The sequence below is a fragment of the Hippopotamus amphibius genome, chromosome 12, assembly GCF_030028045.1.
Source record: "Hippopotamus amphibius kiboko isolate mHipAmp2 chromosome 12, mHipAmp2.hap2, whole genome shotgun sequence".
NCBI lineage: Eukaryota > Metazoa > Chordata > Mammalia > Artiodactyla > Hippopotamidae > Hippopotamus > Hippopotamus amphibius.
Genome location: NC_080197.1, coordinates 82,046,542 through 82,070,330, shown reverse-complemented (window position 1 = coordinate 82,070,330; position 23,789 = coordinate 82,046,542). Strand labels below are relative to the sequence as shown.

Below are 23,789 nucleotides of genomic sequence, written 5' to 3'. Positions count from 1 at the left end.
AGTTGTGAACAAATAATATAACTTGGCCTAGAGGACCCAAGAAGCAAAGATTAGGTAATTCTCCCAAGGCTTAGAATTGGAAATACCATGAGTTAACTATGAAAAGTAAAGGTAAAACTTGGATATTCAAGTGTTAAAAAAAAAAAAAAAACAGACACAATCCTTACACCTTTACACAAAGAATAACTGAAAATGGTCATAGACATAAATTTAAAATGCAAAACTATTGTATAAAAGTAGAAGATAACACAGGAGGAAATATCAATACAAATGACCCTGTGTTTGGCAATAATTTTATATTGTTTTCTTTTGGCAATAATTTTAGATTGTTTTAGATACAATACCAAAGGTGTGACTTATGAAAATAAAAAATGATCAGTTGAGCTTTATTAAAAATAAAAACTTCTGCTATGTGAAAGACCCTGTTAAGAGAATAAGAAGACTAGGAAAAAATATTTGCTAAAGACATATCTGATAAAGAACTGTTATCCAGAATATACAAATAACTCTTAAAATTCAACAATAAGAACATACACAAGCCAATTAAAATAGACAAAGACACCACACCAACCCTGATACACAGAAGGCAAATAAGCACATGAAAAGATGTTCAACATCATATATCATTAGAAAATTATAAATTAAAACAATGAGGTAATATTAAAAACCTATTAGAAAAAATCTTAAGAAAAAGTCTTAAGGGAAAAAAAGTACCTTTTTCAATGTCTGTGTTTTGTAGCATACGAAAGAACACCTTTACATGGTAGCAATATGGGTTGATAGCCAACTTGAATTAGACCAGATCCATGAAAATACTAATTTGAAAGGATATATGCAGCCCTATATTCATAGTAGCATTATTTACAATAGTCAAGACAAAGAAACAATCTAAGTGTCCATCAATGGATGTATGGATAAATAAGATGTAAGATATATATAGATTATTGCCAAACACAGGTCATTATTTTATATATATAATGGAATACTACTCAGCCATAAAAAAGAATGAAATCCTGCCATTTGGGACAACATGGATGGACCTTGAGAGTATTATGTTAGGTGAAATAAGTCAGAAAGAGACAAATACCATATGATCTCAGTTACATGTGAAATCTAAAATAAACCAACAAAAAGAAACAAAACAAAACTGAACTCATAGATACAGAAAAGAGACTGGTGCTTGCCAGAGGCAGGAGGTGGGGGGTGGGTAAAATGGTAAAGGGGGTCAGCTATATTGTGATGGATGGTATTTACACTTGTGGTGGTGAATGCTCTAAGGTGTATACAGATGGTGAACTATAATGAAACTTACATAATAAATTTTAAAAAGAAGTCAAGACAAAAAAATATCTATTAGAAAGGCTGAAATCTGAAACACTGATAACACTAAATGCTGGCAAGAAAAATTTCATTCCTTGCTGGTAAGAATGCAAAATGGTATAGCCACTATGGAAGAGAGCTTAGTAATTTCTCAGAAAATTAAACATATTCTTACCACACAATCCAGCAATTGCACTCCCTGGTATTTACCCAAATGAATTGAAAACTTACATTCATGCAAATACTACACACTAATGTTTATAGCATCTCTAATAAAAACCATCAAATATCAAGCAACTATGTGAGACAAACATATAAAAGACTATGTAAATCCAAAAGAAATCAAGAAATAAGATATTGTGCTGAGCAAACAAAATGAATCAAATAACAAAATTGTAGATTTAGATTCAAATATGTCAGTAATAATATTAAATGTAACAAAACACACAGTGACTCTTCTGAGGCTTAAACAGACATGGCATTTAACAAGACCAGAATAGTTTACACTATTAATTTACAACTACTGTGGACAGGAAACTCACTGTGTCACAATAGTAACATCAAGTGTCTCTTAGTACTTGTGGCATCCAAAACCAACCTCCTTAGGAACATCAATTGCAACAGAATGATCATTCTCATAGATAAGTGCAGATCCACTTAAGCTTAGAAGCCCCATGCCTCCAGGAGTTAAAGTATCTTGTAATAATTCATGAACATAGTTTCCATGGTACCTAGAAGGGACACGCCAAGTTACTAGAGGTATCACACACAGGGAAGACCAAAGCTATGGTTACCCAATTTGTATTTTTAGTTCATTCACAGTCCTCCCAGGTCACACACCAATCAGAGTTAGAATTGCTATAAGTGATGTAGCATAACATCACTGCTGATATATTACCTTTATCAGTTAGAAGCTTAAAATACAGCGTCAAGATGTTTAACACAGTTTATTTCTCTTGTACAGAGGAAAACTGTTACTCATAAATTTATATAAAATAAATGCTATATTGAAATACAAGCCTTGTCAGAATATTTTTAAAAACTTGTTTGTTTTCTTACAAGAGATACATCTAAATATGCATATAGATTTCAAATAAAAACACAGAAAGCATATTTAGTACAAATACTGGGGAAAAAAAAGCTGGTGTACCAACGTTAATAATGAGGTCAAGCATTCTTTAAGATCAAATTTTAAAAATCACTAGGGGTAAAGAGAAATTTTATAATGACAAAGTTTTCATAGCTGATATAATTCTAAATTTGTATGTCCTTAATAATAGAGGATCAAAATATATATAGCAATATCATTAGAACTTTCAAGAGAAATAGACAAATCCACAGTGAATATTTCAACAAACTACTCTCAATAACTGACAGGACAGGCAATAAAAAATGTGTTAAGATATGAAACATATCCTTAAGGATAAAAAAAGCTTGGCAAGTATAATATACAAATTTGAAATAACTGACATACAAAAAAGAAAAAAAAAACAACTACAGCCAGCTACTCCAGAATTGGTGTTCTATGCAAGTTCTCACAGAACACGTACTGAGAATACCCTGATGTTGAGCCATAAAACAAATACTAAAAACTACAAAAGAGGGGCTTCCCTGGTGGTGCAGTGGTTAGGTATCCGCCTGCCAACACATGAGACACGGGTTTGAGCCCTGGTCCGGGAGCATCCCACATGTCGTGCAGCAGCTAAGCCCATGCACCACAACAGCTCAGCCTGCACTCTAGAGCCCAAGCTCCGCAAGCAAGAGAAGCCACGGCAATGAGAAGCCCACGCACCGTAATGAAGAGTAGCCCCCACTCACAACTAGAGAAAGCCTGCACGCACCAACAAAGACCCAAAGCAGCCAATAAATAAATAAATAAACAAAATTTAGAAAACGAAACAAAAAAAAACTACAAAAGAGTGAAACTACCCACAATATAAATTCTGACCAGAATGGCAAAAAAAAAGAAACAACAAATTGAAAATCACCATACATTTGGAAATTATTTTACAGCATTTAAACAAAACAATGGTAAAAGGATAAATCACAACAAATATTAGAAGAAATGTTTGATATGTCATATGAAGCTATGAAGTACCAAATTTGTAGGATAAATAAAAAGTGGTGACTAGCAGCATATTTGGAGTCCAAATCCCCTTAGAAAAAATTAATAAAATGTTGAAACTAATGAACTAAGGATTAATGCAAAGGAGTTAGGCAAGATATTAAACCTAACTAAATTAGAAAGAAAAAAGAAGTGAAGATTAAAACAGAAATTATAGAAATAGAGAAAAGGAAAGTAGAGAATGAGCAGAAAATAAAGAACTACAAAACAAAACAAAATAAGTGGACTATTGAGATCATTAGATCTCTCTCAAGAATGATAAAAAAAAAACAGGAATCCAAACACTGTATTAAGAAATTCAGTACAGTGCACATCACTACACATAATATAGTCATAAAAGTAAGATAATTAATTATAATTTTGCCAATAAATTTGTAAGTAGTGTTGTTCTACAAAAATATATTATGATACAGAAGAAATATAAAATCTGAATACTCATATTTATTATAACTCATTAAAAAATCCAGAATCTAATGGTTTCAATGAAGTATTTAGCAAATGTATAATAAAGAATTAATACCAGTTCTACACAGAGATTTCCAAGGCAAAGCTAAAGGATTATGTACAAATTTCAAAAAATTAAAACAGTATAATCTCTATACAAGACTTGACAATGATATTGCAAGGGGCTCTCAAAGGCTGAACAAAGTCAAGCCCACTGGAAAAGGAGCCTGTGCATAGTCTCCACTGGTCAGCCTCCTCAGACACAAAGCAGGTTTTAGAAGAGTGCAAAGAGTAACTAAGTGGCCCATGAATTCATCAGTCAAGGAAAGAGAAGGATGTCATTAGAGAGCACAAACAGGAGATTTCTAAGGTACAGGTAACGACCTGTTTCTTAACCTAGATTGTGAATACCTCTACGATTATACACTGTTTTGCATGCACAATAGATTTCATTAAAAAAATGGTTTATTTAAAAGCTGTGCAAGGGCTTCCCTGTGGCACAGTGGTTAAGAATCCACCTGCCAATGCAGGGGACACGGGTTCAAGCCCTGGTCCAGGAAGATCCCTCGTGCCGTGGAGCAACTAAGCCTGTGAGCCACAACTATTGAGCCCACGTGCCACAACTACTGAAGCCTATGAGCCTAGAGCCCGTGCTCCGCAACAAGAGAAGCCACCGCAATGAGAAGCCCCTGCACCACAATGAAGAGTAGCCCCCACTTGCCACAACTAGAGAAAGCCCACATGCAGCAATGAAAACCCAAAACAGCCAATAAATAAATAAATAAATAATAAAATAAAAATTAAAAAATAAAATAAAATAAAAGCTGTGCAATATGCAACTACATGGTATTGTAAATCCCATTGATGAATCCATATAAAATTACTATAAGTTATTCATAATATGACTATATGTTTGAAAAATCTTAGAGGAAAAAAGATGACTTGTTATAAGGTATATTTATTAACGATTAAGACCTTTACTAATTGCAAATATACTGATTAGATATATCACATATGTCAACATACTACATACATGAGCCACAAAAAAAGAAAAAGAAAAGGCAAAGAAAAAGAAAAGGGGATGAAAAGAAAATAATAAAATATCTAGGACTAAATCTTTGTATAGTTGCATAATATTACTTTTTTGCTATGATTCATTCTCATCATCAAGTTCCACACATAAAGTCATAATTTTTATAAATTTTAATCAAATGTACCATTTTAGCCTCTTCTATGTCCCAGACCAAAAATTTGATTATTTCTTGGCATGATAACAGCCAAATCCTATATTATCTCTCACAACATAAACCCTAATAATAAATAAAACTTTATTATACCTAAAACATTTTAAAATATGAAAATGCATAATTAAAAATATATTTGCCTTAATCAAAATATAAAATGAGAATTAGGAAAATAAATTCATAAAAGCAATTTTGGTATAATACGACCTAATTTGAAAAAGAGATAAGCTCTATTTATTCAAGCAAACATCAATAAGGATATTTTCCCTTTACCATAGGGGCTTGCTTTCTTAATCATGACAAATTTATTAATCATAAGCCCTAATCTACCATCACCAAACCATAAACTCCACAACAACTAACACCATACAAGGTTTTTCTAGATTTCTAAACAGTCATCTCATCTCCAAGCTACTGTATTTTTTATCTCACATTTTAATTAACCATATGCAACATTTCTTCTAACCAGTCCTCCAAACCTTAGTTTTCCAACTTAAAACATTCTTGTATGGGTTGAGATGTTCCTTTGAAATACATCTATTTCAGATCTGAGAGGCAGATATTCCATTGCAGGAATCCATTAGATCAGTGGTTTTTAACTGGAAGAACTGTTTTTGAGTCATCTATGTAACCTTGGTCTTATAGCACATTGTCTGTAAGCAGAATAAAGAATACATCTGCATGTATTTTTCCTGTTTTTAAAATTTAAGTAAATGTTCTTATGATTAAAAATATATGTTTAATGTACAATATCATTGAACACATAGTATTTTCTCAATGTGTATTTTCATTTTAAGTAAATCCTTTACAAAAATTATATCACTGAAGATTAGGAAAAGCAAAATAGGTTGATTATTAAAATCTCTTAAATTCTTAGGAAATGTAGTAGGGGATTGAATCAGTCTTTTTTTTTTTTTCCTTTTTCTTAGTAAAATGGGCACCTGTCCTCTGTGTTATGCTGTTGTTCGATCTACTGTCTCAAAGGACAGTGTCCGTGCTGTTGCCAATTTTACTTGCTTTGCCAAAGTTCATTACACAAAAGGTTCATTAGTGGTATCAGAACCTACGTCACTGAGGAGTCTTTATTTTATTCACTCAGATGATCCCAGGGCACCTCCAGAAGATTGAGCAGAAGACTGTAAATATCATTAATGTTGGAGAAGGAAAGCCCACTCCCTGCTTAGACCCATCAGAGTTCTTCCAAATTCCAGAGGAAGTTCTTTTGTTCTCCTCCCTTACATTAGGTTCTCTTCCCTCACGTCAGAGACCAAAGGACAGTGTTAGCAAGGTTTAAAAGAAGAGAGAGTCTCTAATGAGAGTCTCCATATGATATGAAAATGGGAAATGCAGAACTCAAAATCCTGCAGCAGATGCCTGGAGAGGAAATGGAGCTTGAAGATCCTGTTAGCCCCATGCAGAGACACATCTCGTTTACCACAGCACAGGTAAACACAGGGAGGAGCTGCTAGCTGAGGCCAGGAAAAATGGTGAAACGAGTAAGTACAGGGAGAACTGCTTTCTCTCTTGAGAAATAAGAGAAGAAATATTTGTTGTCATTTTCTTCTATGGTGTAGTTGAACTTGTTTCAACTAGTAATATGGAAGGTTGCAGTAGACATGTTATGAATTATCCAATAACCCTTTGTACAACTCAGATCATAACCAGGGCTATATTTTTATGTCAATAAGTAGGCGCCCATGCAGTATAATTTCAAGAACGTACAGAAATATACCTTACAAATCCCTGGGATTTACACCCAAAAAGAATATTACATTGCTTAAAATATCAACATTTTCTAAACTGTAAATCATATTTTATGATGAAAAATTTAAGCAGAAATAATTCAATTCTTCCTAAGCATCTATTAGTTCAATGAAAATGTTCCATTAATATCTAAATTACTCTGTAGACAGTAATTTGATGACTCAGGAGAGAGAGGTACTTTTTGCTGTTTATGAAGCACTACAGAGGATAAAGCAAGGCTGAGGAGAGTATTTCACTAACAATTTTGGCCTGGTGTGTATTCTGAGGGAGAAGTATAAAAAAAAAGATAATGGCAGGGATATCAGTTTTTAGTTACTTCACAGCTTATTTTACTTATTGCCTTTTTGCCATCCTGAAGCAGTTGAGAGAGAATTCTTCAAGAAACCAAAATCAAAGGACAAATCACAGAAAAAGGCATCGTAAACTATAAGTACGTTATTTTATTTGCTTAGAAGAGAAACTGTGAATAAACTGATCTTACCTAACAGGGGCAAATTAGGAATTGCCTAGAAAAAGAGGATTGAGGGGATGTGAACAATCTCAAAGAGTCTGAAAACCAAAACCTTTCTTTGTCTTTCTTTGTTTAAGCTGTTGATTGGTATGAGAGGCTTGCAGAGAGACCACCTCTTTGGGGTAACCACTCCTTTGGGGTCACCAAAGGAAACAGTTTCCATTATTTATTGCTGTCTTGAAAAGCCTTGAGAATTTAAGCATGATCAAGTGTATGTGACAGGCTGTCACTATGTAATGCTGGCTGTTAGCTTTGCTAGTGTCTTCATCTTAGTTGTGCCAGATCTACACCATTTCCCTTATCAAAAGTTTTCATTAGTTTCCTTGCGTGAGTGTCCGTTTTCCTGTGATGGTTCATGTAAGGCAAGGTTGGCCTTGTCATATGTACCTCATGGGGGTTTTATAAGCCAACTGAGTGAAAAGTCATTCATATAACAAACTAACTGATGTCTCTGGGAGATACCATTTAATTAAATGATGGAGAAACAGCAGGAACCCTGGAGACTGTGTTTTCAGATAGGACATATTTTCATAACTACCATTATAAATAATTAATTCTGGTTAAGGACTAGGACCAGTTATTGCTCCCTGAACAGAAAAAGAGTCTTTTCCTCTTGCTGAAGAATATATACAATGGTCACAGACAATATCAACAAAATAAAACTCATAATACAGGGAAAAGAAGCCACTTTTTCCTCTTTCATGTAAATCTGAACTTATAATGTAAATATGTAAATTAAGTGATCACATGTGATATAAGGGCAGGCTGATTGGGAAGGAGGTGTGGATATAAGTGATGATGTCCAGGTTAGGTAACTAACTTCATCAATTGTCTAGGTGGACCTCAAATATTAATATGCATATAAAACTCTTGATCATCACACCAAAATAGCCTAATTTTTTATTTTTTCACTGGCACCTAACCTCTCTCTCCCACTGCCTGTTTAAAAACTGTAGATATCTCTGAGATCAGAAATCTATTTTATGAAAGCCTCCTTGATGAATCCTATTCAGAGTTACACACATTAAATAATGTAGTTAAATGCAAGTATTTCTGGAAGAAGAGGGTAACACATTAATAAATAGCTACAGTGAGAATCTTAGTATAAGTTAAATGAGTTTTATGATACAGAGCCTAGCCCTGTGCTTGACAATTAGTAGACAATGGATGGAATATTTCCATTTAAAATAGTTTGTCTCAGATTTTCCAGTAGCCAGGTAGAAGCAAGTCCTGACACAGAAGTAAGTGGATGTGCTTTAATGGGAAGGAAGAGAGACAGATCCAGAGTTGCATCACTATTTAGGAAGAGTGAGCCCAGGACAATGTCAGAGTACAACAGTCCAGGGATGTTTTGTGCGGATCTCAGCCTATGGATAAACAATGCTGTGGCTGGATCCATGGTTCTTACAATTGCAAGACTCCCTTTAGCCATAACCATCAGGAAACTTTGAAAACAAAGGTTTATTTCTCACAGGTCCTGAAAAGCATATGATATACTGAAGCCACACAGTGAGGTCATGGAAAGAGAGATGGAAGAGGGAGAGGAGGCTGGGTATTCTGCTTTCATTGGACTCCAGGGTTAGGCCTAGGATTTCAAGGTCTCACTATTTATTGGTGAATATAAAACATAAGAGAGGGAATTTAAAGCCTGGAGAAAGAAAAAACAAGAGGTCCAAATGATCAGTTATTGAAATTAATCAAGATCTCTAAAACAAAGGATCCTGACAGGAGGAAGGGAAGGGTGATACTGCCCTGGATCTTTACCTAGTCTTGTGGCTGGCAGTGTGTTTCTTGAAGGCTTCTTTGAAGTGGATGCCCTGGCTGTCAAAGCATAAATCAGGCATTTGCACTACAAAAAGAAAAGCCAACTGTCAGGGCTTGCCTTGCAACACCATCAAGGCACAGGCCAGTACATCTTGAGGAGTCAGGCAAAAGGAGATTGGGCTTTTAGACGGGTGAGTTGGGAGGACAAAGGCTATTGAAACAAACATCACCTTTGCTCCTGCATGTGTGAGAAGAATCCTGAGAAGATAAGACCAATATAAATTAGGAGAATGACAGGATTTTTGTCTTTTGAAAAAATGAGAAGATATATTTACAATTATTTAATAAAATATGAAGATGGAAAAGATGATTAAAAGTGATATTGTGTTTCTGAAGAGGAAAAAAGAACAAAAGCTGGTTAAATTTAAAGTCTGGATAAAGGATCACCCTAGAAAATAGGAAAAATTAAAAAGCAAACTACAGGTAAAATAAGTAGGTAAATTTTGTCCTTAAGACAATCAGAATTAACATTCTATTCTCCTTTCCAAATAATATTGCTTCTCTAATAACTGTAGCTGTTATTCACCAACAGTTGGTTCACAAGACAATGAGACCAGTGGCTGTGGGAATGGAGCAGAAAACTATTTTTCAGTATGAGCCACAGCTTAATAATAATTATGAAATTTATAATTTATTTCAATATTGTTATGAATCTCTGTATAAATCAGAGTTCGCCCTTGAATGTGTCAATTCCAAACTCTTGAGAGTTCCACTAAACCTAAGAATCTCAACCTTGCTCACATCTCCTAGGGCTGACAGAATGGCAGGCCTATATTTGACTGTCAATCGGGAATCACTGCAAAGAGAGCAATCCAGGACTTCCTAGGTGGTGCAGGGGTTAAGAATCCACCTGCCAATGCAGGGAACACGGGTTCGAGCCCTACTCCAGGAAGATCCCACATGCCACGGAGCAACTAAGCTCGTGCACCACAACTATTGAGCCTGTCCTCTGGAGCCCGTGAGCCACAACTACTGAGCCTGTGTGCTGCAACTATTGAAGCCCACGCTCCTAGAGCCCATGCTCCACAAGAGAAACCACTACAATGAGGAGTCCACGCACCACAATGAAGAGCAGCCCCTACTCGCAACAACTAGAGAAAGCCCGTGTGCAGCAACAAAGACCCAACACAGCCAATAAATAAATTAAATAAATAAATTTATTTTTAAAAAAGAGAGCAATCCACTGCTAATATACAGTTGATCCTTGAAAAACAAGGGTTTGAACTGTGTGGATCCACTTATATGCAGATTTTTTTCAATAAATATATTGGAAAAAATTTTGGAGATTTGCTACAATTGAAAAAAAAATTAAAGGACTTCCCTGGTAGCGCAGTGGTTAAGAATCCACCCGCCAATTCAGGGGACATGGGTTCGATCCCTGGCCCAGGAATATCCCACATGCCATGGAGCAACTAAGCCCATGTACCACAACTACAGAGCCTGTGCTCTATAGCCTGTGAGCCACAACTACTGAGCCCATGTGCGGCAACTATTGAAGCCCACGTGCCTAGAGCCCATGCTCCACAAGAGAAGCCCCCACAATGAAGAGCAGCCCCTGCTCGTGGCAACTAGAGAAAGCTCACGCACAGCAATGAAGACTCAATGCAGCCAATAAAAATAAAATTAATTAATTTATTTATTTTTAAAGTAATAAAAAAATTAAAAATTCACAGAGGAGCCATGTAGCCTAGAAAAAATAAAAATTTAAGAAACAGTTATGTATGTCATGAATGCATATATGGATACTTGTCTACGCATAGGCAGAAGGAGAGTGATATTTAATATAAAATTAATGTGTTAGTTTTCTTACTGTTTTATAGCTTTGGTTTCAAAGAATTACATTGCCATACAGTATGCCTCTTTCTCTCATAACTGGAGAAACTGCATATGTCTGTCATCACACGTAAGTATTTTTGACAAAAATGTAACAATATTTCCATACTGTATTATGAATATGACTATAATACAATGTCATAAAATTTTATAACGATTCATTTGTAGTGTGCAGGCTGGAATAGCGGGAAGCAATCTTATCAGTTACACTGTACTCCCATAAAGCATCTTACTGCTGCTTGTTCATTGTCAATGCATGAACTGTTTTACCTATAAACAAATATGAATTTCTTTTTTTCACATTATCTTTTCATTTTCGATGTCCAGTGTTAGTAATACGTATAACACCTACAAGGTTTTGTATCGCATAAGACAATATTGATGTAGGTACTGACAGACCATTCATCTTGTGAACAGATAATGTAAACTCATGGTATCAATAGAGTATAGTAAATGCATTTTCTCTTCCTTATGATTTTCTTAATAATACTGTCTTTTCTCCAGCTTACTTAGTGTAATAATACAATACATATAACATACAAAATATGTATTAATCAACTGTTTATGTTATCAGTAAGGCTTCCAGTCAAAAGTAGGATAGTAACAGTTAAGTTTGGGGGAGTCAAAAGTTATTCATGGATTTTACATTTCACAGGGGCTCAGGTCCCCTAACCCCCAAACATTGCAAGGGTCAACTGTACTATTACAGCCTATATCTTACAAATGTAGATCCAAACAAATATTAGAATGCTGCGCTATTTTAGACTGATCTATGGACAAGGAGATGGAAAAAATAAGAGCACTGGCAAGGCAATAACAAGTTGACAAACAGTTTTTAGAGGCTCCTATGACAGTTTTAAGGTACAGAAATGAGAGGACATTATTTTTCCTTTACAGTTGACTTTTTGACTTATGTCTAACCTTAAGCATTTGTTTCTCTAAAAATATTACTCATTAAGGTTGGTTCTGGGCAGTGCAAAAAACTGAACAACTAAAGGAAACTTCTAATATGTGATTAGAGAGAGGTAAGGAATTAATATTTTGAATCTTGAAAACTACTTCATTAATTAATTTCAGGTTATATTAACAAATAAGCTGGGAGTTCATTAGGAGAGAAATAGATTTTAGGATCTAGGTTGTGAAGTAAAATATTTAAACAAAGAAGAAATAGATTCTATCTTGAGTATAATCAGAGGATTTAGCAGCAGTTCTAACCTGCCTGACATTGCAGTCTTGAGCCTTTTAGTTATCAGTATTGCCTGAAATTTTCTCTGCTTTTAAAAGAATAACATACAAACTGAAGTAAAATTACAAATGATACATTAAATCATTCATTCAAAAATTATTGACTACATGCCACATGTCAGGCACAGTTTCTTTAGCAGCATGGGAAAGAGAAAGAGTAAATCCCCTGTTCTTAGAGTTTATTTGTCGGTGACCTGAATGATCCAATAAACCTAAGAATATTAGGGTATTCCTGAACTTTTGGGATATCTCCATGTATAGTATTTATGTGAATTTCTGATGATTTTAATGAAGACAATACAAAGTAATACTTGAGTAAAGAACATCAGTAATTCTTATCAGAGGAAGGGTGCTGAGGTCACGCGTTGAGGCAGGAAAGAGAGAGGAATTGGGATTTTTTCAGGCCTTTTGTTTAAGAATGTACTCAAAATGACAGCAATTTGAAACAGATATGAAAATAAGAAAATTGAGCCAACTGACCAGAATAGGCATTACAGAATATAGCTTAGTTTCAGTTCATAAACAATTCTGTTTTGTTTCTTCAGTTCACATTTACATAGCACTCTACATGTGCCAACATAAAGGAATATAATGGTATATAAAAAAGAGTCTCTACTTTGGGGAAGTTTACAGAATCATAGAGGAGAACTATAAGTATACTGAAGTATAAAGTGTGATATAGTCTAAGACAGGGTAGGTAACAGGTGCTTGGAAGTAACACAGGCTTATCATCTCACATGCTCTGTCTGGGTAGGTAAATGAAGATTTCCTTGAAGAAGTGATACCTAGGGAGAATCTGAAGAACCAATAGGCATTAGGTAGTCAAAGGATTGCCCTTGTAGAGGAGACAGCATGTACAAAATATGAAGACTTGTAAGTAATCAATGTTAGCAGAACTTAAGTTATGAGGAAGTAAAGTGAGGAATTTGTAAGTGATGAGGTAAGAAAATAAGGAAGGTCTTCCCCATGAAGAACCTTGCAGGCCACACAAAAGAGATTGATCTTTTTAAAGAAATACTTACCAGTGGAAGAGGAAAAAGGCTTGGACAGGAAACATGATTTCACTTTAAGCATATAGTATGGGAGGTGTCTATGAAACATCCAACTGGTGATATGTACTTAGCAAATTATTTTATTCCAAAGTATGGGCCTTCAGAATCTATCATGTAAATGACAATCAAATCAATTCTACTGAGTGAAATGACCCTTGGAGAATATGGAGTAAGAGGAATACCAAACAAAAAACACGAAGGGAGAGGTCTCAAGATAGAATAGTGGGAAACAGTAATATTTCATAGATGAACAGAGAATGAAGAGACTGTGTGAGACACTAAAAAAAAGAGAGAAAGAGAGAGATCCAGAGTTAGGAGAAAAATCATGATGGAATGCAATACATTTGAAAAATGACTGAGGTTTAATTTTTTAAATGTACTATAGGAATTCCAGGCAAAATAACTCCAAAAACATGTGCCAGTGTCTTCAGCAATGATAAAAGTTCTTGTAGGTGTTAGAAAAGCAGTAAGGAGTTGGAAGTGAAAGTCAGGTTGCAGCAGCTTAAAGCATAAACTGAGCAGGGGTAAGATGAGAAGATGAAGACACTAATGTTTTTTCAAAGGTATTAAAAACATAACGAAAAAAGACACAGCCTGGAAGATTATTTTTAATGATATTAAATAGTTTTAGTTTCATAGCTTCAGGGACCACTGCCAATTACCTGAAAAATAACATGAATGCACATGAGAATATTCCTTTTGTAAATATCTTGTACACAATCTTTCCTCACACTATAGATAAAATAGTTGTGCATCAAACCAACTATGAATTAAGAATAAGGAATACAAGTAGAGAACAATAAAGGAACAAAGAAAAGTCTCAGCATCCAGTCTTGGGTTTTGTCATCACTGTTCTTGGTTTTCCAGGAGAAATGCATCTTACCCTTAAAATAAGCCTTTGAAAGTAACAATTGAAGAGAATTCATGTTCTTCATTATCTGGATATGTCCCATATCCAGGGTTTGTCTTGGAAAAAGAAAGTTTGAGTGCACATGAAATAACATCATCATTTTCCCCCCACCTTATTTGTAAATCCAATCTATGTCATGAATTATGAACATTTATAAATTTTGAGGGGCAGAGAATGATCTGAGAAAAAGTTGGATTGTTTGGCAATAATAAAAATCCTGAAGGAATAATCCACTACATGGAGATTCAAGACTATTGGAAAAGTGACAATATGGATTATAGTGTGAAAGGATAAAATAAACGTAGACTGGTTTTATTGGCTGTATCTGCACAGTGTTTTGCTACAGAAGTCAAATATCGATCTCCTCATGAAGTCTCTTTGATTTTCACATGCCAATTGGACAGATTTTAAAGCTCAGTGATGAAAAACCACACGGCCATAACAACCTTTATCCTGCTGGGACTGACAGATGACCCACAGCTGCAAATCCTGCTCTTCATCTTTTTATTTCTCACCTACATGTTGAGTGTAACAGGGAACTTGACTATCATCACCCTCACATTGGTGGACTCCCATCTTAAAACGCTTATGTACTTCTTCCTCAGAAATTTTTCCTTCTTGGAAGTCTCATTTACCACTGTCTGTATTCCTAGGTTCCTGTACAGTATATCAACCGGGGACAATACCATCACCTACGGTGCTTGTGCAAGTCAGATATTTTTTGTTATTCTCTTTGGAGCCACAGAGTTTTTCCTCCTGGCTGCCATGTCCTATGACCGCTACGTGGCCATCTGTAGACCCCTTCATTACACGACCATCATGAGCAGCAGAGTCTGCACCATCCTCGTCCTCTGCTGCTGGGTCTCTGGGTTGATGACCATTGTCCCACCCCTTAGCTTGGGCCTCCAGCTGGAGTTCTGTGACTCCAATGCCATTGATCATTTTAGCTGCGATGCAGGTCTCCTCCTAAAGATCTCATGCTCGGATACGTGGGTAATAGAACAAATGGTTATCCTCGTGGCTGTATGTGCACTCATTATCACCCTCGTGTGTGTATTTCTGTCCTACACATACATCATCAGGACAATTCTGAGATTCCCCTCAGTCCAACAAAGAAAAAAGGCCTTTTCTACCTGCTCATCCCACATGATTGTAGTTTCCATCACCTATGGAAGCTGTATTTTCGTCTATGTCAAGCCGTCAGCAAAAGAAGAGGTGGCCATAAATAAAGGCGTTTCAGTGCTCACCACTTCTGTGGCACCTTTGTTGAACCCCTTCATTTACACCCTGAGGAATAAGCAAGTGAAACAAGCTTTCCATAACTCCATAAAGAGGATTACATTTCTCTCAAAGAAATCAAAGTTTTCATCAATCAGGGTAAAATGAAAGAAGAAAGTCCTCTAAATATTTAACTACAGCTTCTAACTTATTTCATTGCTTTGTACCTATAATTTAGTCATATTAACCTTTTCAAAGACATTTAATACTGTATCCTAATCTCGCTTTAATCAAACTCCTTCTTTCAAACCAAACTCATACATGGTGTTTTCCCTCACTGTAAAACTATAAAATATACTTCCAAGTAATTAAACTTGTCTCAACTTCTGACCTAGTCTTTTCTTCAAAGATCTAGGGGAAGTAGGAACATAATAATATTTAAAAGTATATAAATTATATAGAAGATACATTATGTAGTAATAATACTAGTTTCTTCCTTTAAAACAAAGTTATCAAAATTAATACCATAAATCTATGAATCAAATAAAATAGAAAACAACAGCACATAAGTATTAAAAATAAATTTAGCCCAATACGTTTTCTAGGCTAATTAAAATAATGAAACAACAAAGAGGAAACATATCAACAGGAGTTTAGGAATGATCCGAATTTTAAAAATGGAAACATCTTCACAATCACTGATAAGATGTATCAGCTATTTTGCTTATATTCATGAGAGAACTTCACTTAAAAGGCATACATTTAATTTAAAACAAATTTAAACATAACATCACTTATATGAGTTACAAAATTAGAACAGATGTATGAGTAAATTGGAACATCAAATTTTCAATGCTCATGAAATAAGACAACTATTGATATCAACACAAGGCCAACTGAATGATTTAAAAAGATATCAAAGATATCCAAACCAACAGAAATAGGAAAAAATAAGGAACTACAAAAGGGTGTAAATATTGGAATTACAATCAGGGAAACCATGGAAGAAAATATTGCTAAATTTAATAACTTAGAGTTTGAAGCAAATAACAGTGTGTTTGTCAATAAAAAAAAAAGGAAGGAGGGAAGGAAGGAAGGAAGGAAGGAAGGAAACCGCCACTGATAATGCCTCCACCTTTTTCATTATTATCTTCGAAAGTGAATAATTACTTCTACTAGCTAACAAATAAAAAGAACAAAGAATTAATTTTTTAAAAAATTTGAAAACATTGTGTCTGATGTTAAATAAAAAACTCAGGGACTATTTATTTTTAATTTTAAAAGTAGGCTTTGAAATAACTAATAAAGATTCTTTTAGATTATTTCTATCAGCATAATTCCAAAAATAACTGCCTTTTTTAAACTACCATCAAACTCTTCAAACATTATTATTAATGGAAATAAAAACAAAATATACTGTCAGGTTATCAGTGTGTCTGCTTATCTGTTAAATTGCTTTATTGACATGAAATTAAGTTATCTAAACATTTCAGAATTTATGTAATAGATTTTATATAGCATAATCTGTCCTATTGTAATAACGTATTTAGGATTTTATGTTTTGATAAGAAGGAACATGAGATAAAATTGTAGTTATCACCTTCTTACAACTTTGAAACATATTAGTAATCAACATGACCTTATGGAGCACACAAAAGAGAGCTCTTAGGTAATGAAGTCAATATAAGAAAGACCTGAATAAACAAATCTGCACAAGAGACTCTAAAGAGTCATTATTGAAACCACAGTAATTATGTGACATTTAGAAATGTGTGGTTAAATTAATAAATAATGAATATAATTATTGTATTAGATATATATGCGAAAGAGACAAATAATTTTAATTACTTAATTTAAATAATATACAATAAAATCTATAAGTTGAAATAAGAAAAAGTTCAGGACATTAGTATGTAAAATTGAGAAGCTATAGGAGTAGGAGCCAAACTGGCCAAATAGCATTGTTCCAATCTTCTTTCTTAACATGCGGACTTTTGTGTCATATACACCAATAAATGCAAATCAATGATAATTAGTAATTAATATCTGAAGCACTGAAATTTCACTCAGGCTTGAAACATAGCATTCTTTTAAAGTAGAGGTGCAAGAAATGCAGTGGTGGCAGGATTGAGCTTGTACTAAAGAAAACTACTAATACTGAGCAGCTCCATTTTTTTTAATATATTTATTTACTTATTTATTGGCTGCATTGGGTCTTCATTGCTGCGTGTGGGCTTTCTCTAGTTGCAGCAAGCGGGGGCTGCTCTTCATTGTGGTGCACAGGCTCCTCATTGCAGTGGCTTCTCTTGTTGCAGAGCATGGAATCCGGGTGTGTGGGTTTCAGTAGTTGTGGCACATGGGCTCAACAGTTGTGGTTCACGGGCTCCAGAGCGCAGGCTCAATAGTTGTGGTGCATAGGCTTAGTTGCTCTGTGGCATGTGGGATCTTCCTAGAGCAGGGATCGAAATCATGTCCCCCGCATTGGCAGGTGGATTCTTAACCACTGTGCCACCTAGGAAGTCCCAGCAACTCCATTTTTAAGGGTTGTTTACTAGCATTTATTTTCTTCCTTTCGTGGCCTTATGTTTCCCTAATTATTTGTGATCCCTATGGCCTTCTGTGTACATTTGAAGAAGCGGGCACTTCTTCCAGGCTTTATAGACTGGCTTTGTAGGGAGAGCCCATCACCAGTCAGACCTCCCAGAGGTTCTGAGCTTGCCATCTGGTATGTTCCATGGGTGAGCTTGGTGCTGGAGTTCTCAAGTGGGTCTGATGCCTAGGTCCACCAGGGTTGACCTGGTGCCTGGGTCTGCATGGGTGGGCCTGGAGCCTGGGTCCACTAGGGCAGGTCTGACATCTGAATTCACTATGGCAAGCCTGGGACCTGGGTCCCCGAGGGCTGATCTGGTGTGGGATGGGCATGAGCCTGAGTCTGCAGGGGATGGCTGGGTGCTGTGTAGGTCCTGGTGCCTGAGTTCATGGGGACAGACCTGCTCCTGAGTCTGTGGGGGCCATCCTGGTGTTGGGTCCAGTAGGGTGGTCTGGCACCTGTGTCCCTGGGGGCAGGCTTGGTCTTAGACTTTGGCATTGCTCCTGGAGCCTGGGTAAATGGGGGTGGACCCTGAGCCTGAGTCTGTGGGGGAAGTTCCTGGAGAATGGGAACACACGGGGAAGTCTGGATCTTGGGGCCACATGCGCTGGTGGCATTGGGACAGGTGCTGGTCTAGAGCATTGGCCCATGGTCCTGGCACAGGAGGTGGCTGGGTGACCCTGATGCTGGGGTCCACAGTGAAGTTGTTGCTCATTTCTTTCTCTTTCCCCCATGGGGAGGGGGAGGATTTGTCTCTCCATATTATGCCGCCTGGGCTTGGGGAAGGGTGACTGATAATATGAGATTGTCCTTTTTACCCTCTTCCATGCATCTTATTTTTGTGTGCTACCCAGTGCTGTTAATCTCTCAAATGGAACCCTTAGCTTTTATGAAGGTATCTCATAACAGTTGTTCAAATTTATGTTTTCCTGTGAGTAGATGTACACTGAAAACTCCTATTCTACCATGTTACTGACATGCTATTTATTTCTTTGCTTTATGTCTCCTGTCTTACCATCATTTTAATCTATCCCATGAGTTTTATATACCTCTGTTTTACATTACCTCATATAGTTTTAATGAAATATATTTTTTATTTTGTTTCTATTAACTTAACTATATATTTAGCCATTAATTTAGTTGTAAAGTTAATTTTGATTACTAAGTAATCAGGTCTTGCCACTGATTATTTTCATTTTAAAGGTAAGTAATAATTTGATATATATACATCCTGTTCCTCATCAAGCATTTACCTACTACTTTTCACATCTATTGAGAGTTTCTATCTCCTTAACTCCATCTATGCTTGTTAGTTCATGCTTGACTGTAAGAAAAAGTTTGTTTTGTTCTCCTTTATGTATTTATTCACTTTTACATCAGTAAAAAATTTATATTTTTATCTTCCTTCTCTGAGTTATAAAGCACTGCTTTATTTACCATATGATTCTCAATTTGTTCCAGATGTGTTCAACTGGAACCCCTTTAAGTTGGCACTGTGTCTTTCTGATAAGCTTCTATCACTTTAAAAAATATTCAATATACTCAAGAAGTTTAATACTGCATTTTATGCCAAGTTCTATATATTGTTTCCACATGCAGTTCAGTCCCATGGATTGATCCAGATTTTGACTGAAAGAAAAAAACTGAATTTGGTGTGGAAGTAAAAAAAAACTGATGCCACCTTTGTGAAAACATTTAAAGAATGCAAGTAAGGAAATATGGCATTAACCAACACACCTATAGACATTAATCTACAACAAAGGAGGCAAAAATATACGATGGAAAAACAACTGTTTCTTCAATAAGTAGTTCTGGAAAAAATGGACAGCTGCATGTAAAAGAATGAAATTACCGTAAAAGATTCCTAACACTACACAAAAAAATAAAATCAAAATGGATTAAAGACCTACATGTAAAAGTAGATACTATAAAACTCTGAGAAGAAAACATAGGCAGAACACTCTTTGACATAAAAGCAGGAATATCTTTTCCAATCTGTCTCCCAGAGTAATGGAAATAAAAACAAAAATAAATTAATGGGACCTAATTAAGCTTAAAAGCTCTTGCATGGCAAAGGAAACCATAAACAAAAGGAAAAGACAACTTACAAAATAAGAGAATATACTTGCAAATGATGAGACCAACAAGGGATTAATCTCCAAAATATACAAATGGCTCATATAGCACAATATCAAAAAAACAAACAACCCAATCAAAAATTAGGCAGAAGATCTGTTGCAATGCAAATAGAAGTAATTGTTCTTTTTCCTCTTGAGAGCAAGGAAAACAGAACTTCAAACAGGCTAAGGGAGAAAGATAACCTGGCCTGAAAGAGTTAAACAATCTCGGTTATTCTTTAGCTTACAACTAACAAACACTTGTAGCTAGATTTGTCCTTCACAAAGCTGATTACTCTCTGACTCCATATGAATTACACCTTGCACCTGGCATTTCTCCGCCCCCCACCACCCCACACTCCTTTGTAGCACTCTTCATTTCAGAAAGGTCATGGGCCGATAACTTCAGGGACACCAGTCCTGGTTGCTGCACTGCCTGATGCCAGCTTTGGCCATGAATTTGCAGAAGAAAAGAATGCAAGATCCTCACCACCTGGACACTTATCATTTACCTGGACTGAGAGCCCCACATATAAAATCTTTCCCGACTCCTGAGAAGTGGGGCGCACAGCTCTTGAGGCGCTAGCCTGCTGTGTCTTCCCTTCTGCCTGGCAGAAAAAATAAAGCCATCTCTCTCTTCCTCCAAAATCTCTGTCTCCGTATTTCTGTTTGGCCTCGGTGCACAGAGTAGCCATTATTACGGCATTAGATCTAAACAGACACTTCTACAAACAAGACATACAGATGACCAATAGGCAAGGAAAAGATGGTCAGCATCACTAATTATTAGATAAATGCAAATCAAAACTACAATGACGTATCATATCACACTGGTCAGAATGGCCATCATCAAAAAGTATACAAATAATAAATGTCAAAAAGGATCTGGAGAAAAAGGAACCCTCCTACACTGTTGGTGTAAATGTAAATTGGTACAACCACTATGAAGAACAATATGAAGGTTCTTAAAAAACTGAAAGTTTATGTTACCATATGATCCTGCAATCCCATTCCTGGGCATATATCCAGAGAAAATTATAATTTGCATTAAACAGTTAGAATTTTTTTTTTTTTTTTTTTTTGGCACAGGGGCTTAGTTGCTCCGTGGCATGTGGGATCTTCCTGGAGCTGGGATCGAACCCGTGACCTCTGCATTGGCAGGCAGATTCTTAACCACTGCACCACCTAGGAAGCCGTAAAAAATTATAATTTGAAAAGATACATGCACTACAATGTTCACTGCAGCACCGTTTACAATAGCCAAGACATGGAAGCAACCTAAATATCCATCAACAGATAAAGAAGATGTGGCATACACACACACACACACACACACACACGTGTATATATATATACACATATATACATATATATATACGCAATGGAATATTACTCAGCCACAAAAAAAAGAATGAAATAATGCCATTTACAGCAACATGGATCACCTAGAGATGATCATACTAAGTGAAATAAACCAGACACAGAAAGACGAATAACAAAAGATATCATTTATATGTAGAATTTTTTTTAAATGATAGAAGGAAACTTACAAAACAGAAATAGACTCACAGACAAAGAAAAATGTACAGCTACCAAAGAAGAAAGGGAGGGAGGGATAAATTAAGAGTTTGGGATTAACACATGCACACTACTACATATAAAATAGATAACTAACAAAGACCTACTGTATAGCACAGGGAACTATACTCAATATTTTGTGATAAGCTATAAGGAAAAAGAATTTGAAAAAGAATATATAATTTAATCACTTTGCTGTACACATGAAACTAACACATTATAAATCAACTGTACTTCAGTTTTTAAAAAAGGAACATTCTTTTTTACTACATTGACAATTGATGTTTAAAAAAATCACTTTACAAAATAATTCTCTTCATTACTCTTTTAAAGAATAAGGTTTCTTGGAGCATCTTAAACATATTTAATAATGACAAAATTCAATGTAAGAATTTTAATAAAGATACAGCTTTTAAATACAACATGGTATATTCATTTAAATTATCTAACAAATATAGCTCTCCAAAAATTTATATTCTATAATACAATCAAACCTCTTCATTCATTTTATTCTAACATGCTATTAGAGAAAATAAATTTTGCAATTTTTTATATTTCTAACATAGAAAGATTTCATTTAGAAGAACAGAAAGTTTAATTCAGAATATATAGAATGGAAAGAGTTTCTAAGCTCAGGTAAGCTGAAGTGATCTAATAAATTAAATATTAGAGATCATTTCTTAAACTAGAAGAGTCCAAATAGTTTTTGTTCAATGTCCCTTTTATGTTTTCATGCTATTTCAATAAACAGTATTACTTGTCTGAAGCAGAAAATATCTTTCTAAACACATCTCTGAAGGCTTGTTTAACTTGCTGGTTCCTCAGGGTATAAATGAATGGGTTCAACAAAGGGGCAACTGAAGTATTGAGCACAGCTACTCCTTTGCTTAAAGTGATTCTTTCACTTGCTGATGGCTTTATGTAGATGAATATACAACTACCATAAGTGATGGATACAACAATTATGTGAGAAGAGCAGGTAGAAAAGGCTTTTTTCTTTTGCTGAGCTGAAGGGAGTTTTACAATCCTCTTGATGATGTAAGAGTAAGAAAGAACTACCAATAGCAATGTGACAATAAGGGTCATCATAGCTAATACAAATGCAATCATTTCTAGTAAATGTGTGTCTGAGCAAGAAAGCTGCAGGATAGGAGAAATATCGCATATGAAATGATCGATGACATTGGAAGCACAGAAATCCAGGTGGAGACCCAAAATCAGTGGAGGGAAAATGACCAGGAATCCAGTTGCCCAAGAACTGAATACCAGCTGATGACAAATTTTGCTGCTTATGACAGATGTATAATGTAAAGGTTTGCAGATAGCAACATAGCGGTCATAGGACATAGCCGCCAGAAGGAAAAATTCTGTAACCCCCAAGAATATGTAAAAAAATAACTGAGATATACAACCATTATAAGAAATGGCCTTTTCCCTGGTTACAGTGGTGATTAGAAATCTGGGGATGCAAGCACTTGTGAATGAAATTTCCAGGAAAGAGAAATTACGGAGGAAGAAATACATTGGGGTTTTGAGATGGGAATCCAATAGAGTGAGGGCAATGATGGTTAAGTTTCCAATCACGCTCAACATGTAATTTAGAAGCAGAAACAAAAAAATTACAATCTGTAACTGAGAATTATCCGTCAGTCCCAGAAGGATAAACTCTACGTGCCTTGTACGGTTCTTCATTTCTCTTTTGTGATTTCAAACAAGTTCTAGACATAAAGAGGTACAAAAATAAGAAACTACATGAGTAGTTTTATACCCAAGATATGATATATTAAAGGATTCATGTGCACAAACATACCTATTTACATGAGGTTGAAAATACAATCTAGAACTGTGCTGCAAAAACTATTACAGAAGTCAACTCAGTTTTGGAAATTGACCTGCAAAATCCACACAGTTGATTTTTTTCGGCCTTATTTACAAACTTCCAGTCAATTATAACTGTTTCCAAATTTGTCCATTGTTAAATCAATTAGCTAAATCCTTGATTCAGGATTTGAAA

At 35.4% G+C, this 23,789-nt stretch overlaps 2 protein-coding genes across 2 annotated transcripts; one reads left to right on the top strand and one right to left on the bottom strand.

Moving 5' to 3' along the window:
• The first annotated feature begins 14,692 nt into the window (after positions 1-14,692).
• On the top strand, positions 14,693-15,858 carry LOC130833049 (olfactory receptor 6C2). The gene is made up of 2 exons (XM_057702234.1): positions 14,693-15,612; positions 15,837-15,858. Exons 1-2 carry the CDS (start codon positions 14,693-14,695, stop codon positions 15,856-15,858), a joined length of 942 nt encoding a protein of 313 aa, XP_057558217.1.
• Positions 15,859-22,528: 6,670 nt separating this feature from the next.
• LOC130833050 (olfactory receptor 6C70) lies at positions 22,529-23,467 on the bottom strand. Its single transcript, XM_057702235.1, has one exon. It carries the CDS (start codon positions 23,465-23,467, stop codon positions 22,529-22,531), a length of 939 nt encoding a protein of 312 aa, XP_057558218.1.
• Between the last annotated feature and the right edge of the window lie 322 nt (positions 23,468-23,789).

Excerpts from the sequence above, each read along its gene's own strand:
- LOC130833049 (XM_057702234.1), top strand. The coding sequence starts at position 14,693 with ATGAAAAACCACACGGCCATAACAACCTTTATCCTGCTGGGACTGACA. Across the intron at positions 15,613-15,836 it reads AACTCCATAAAGAGGATTAC|TATAAAATATACTTCCAAGT; the intron begins ATTTCTCTCAAA and ends TCACTGTAAAAC.
- LOC130833050 (XM_057702235.1), bottom strand. The coding sequence starts at position 23,467 with ATGAAGAACCGTACAAGGCACGTAGAGTTTATCCTTCTGGGACTGACG.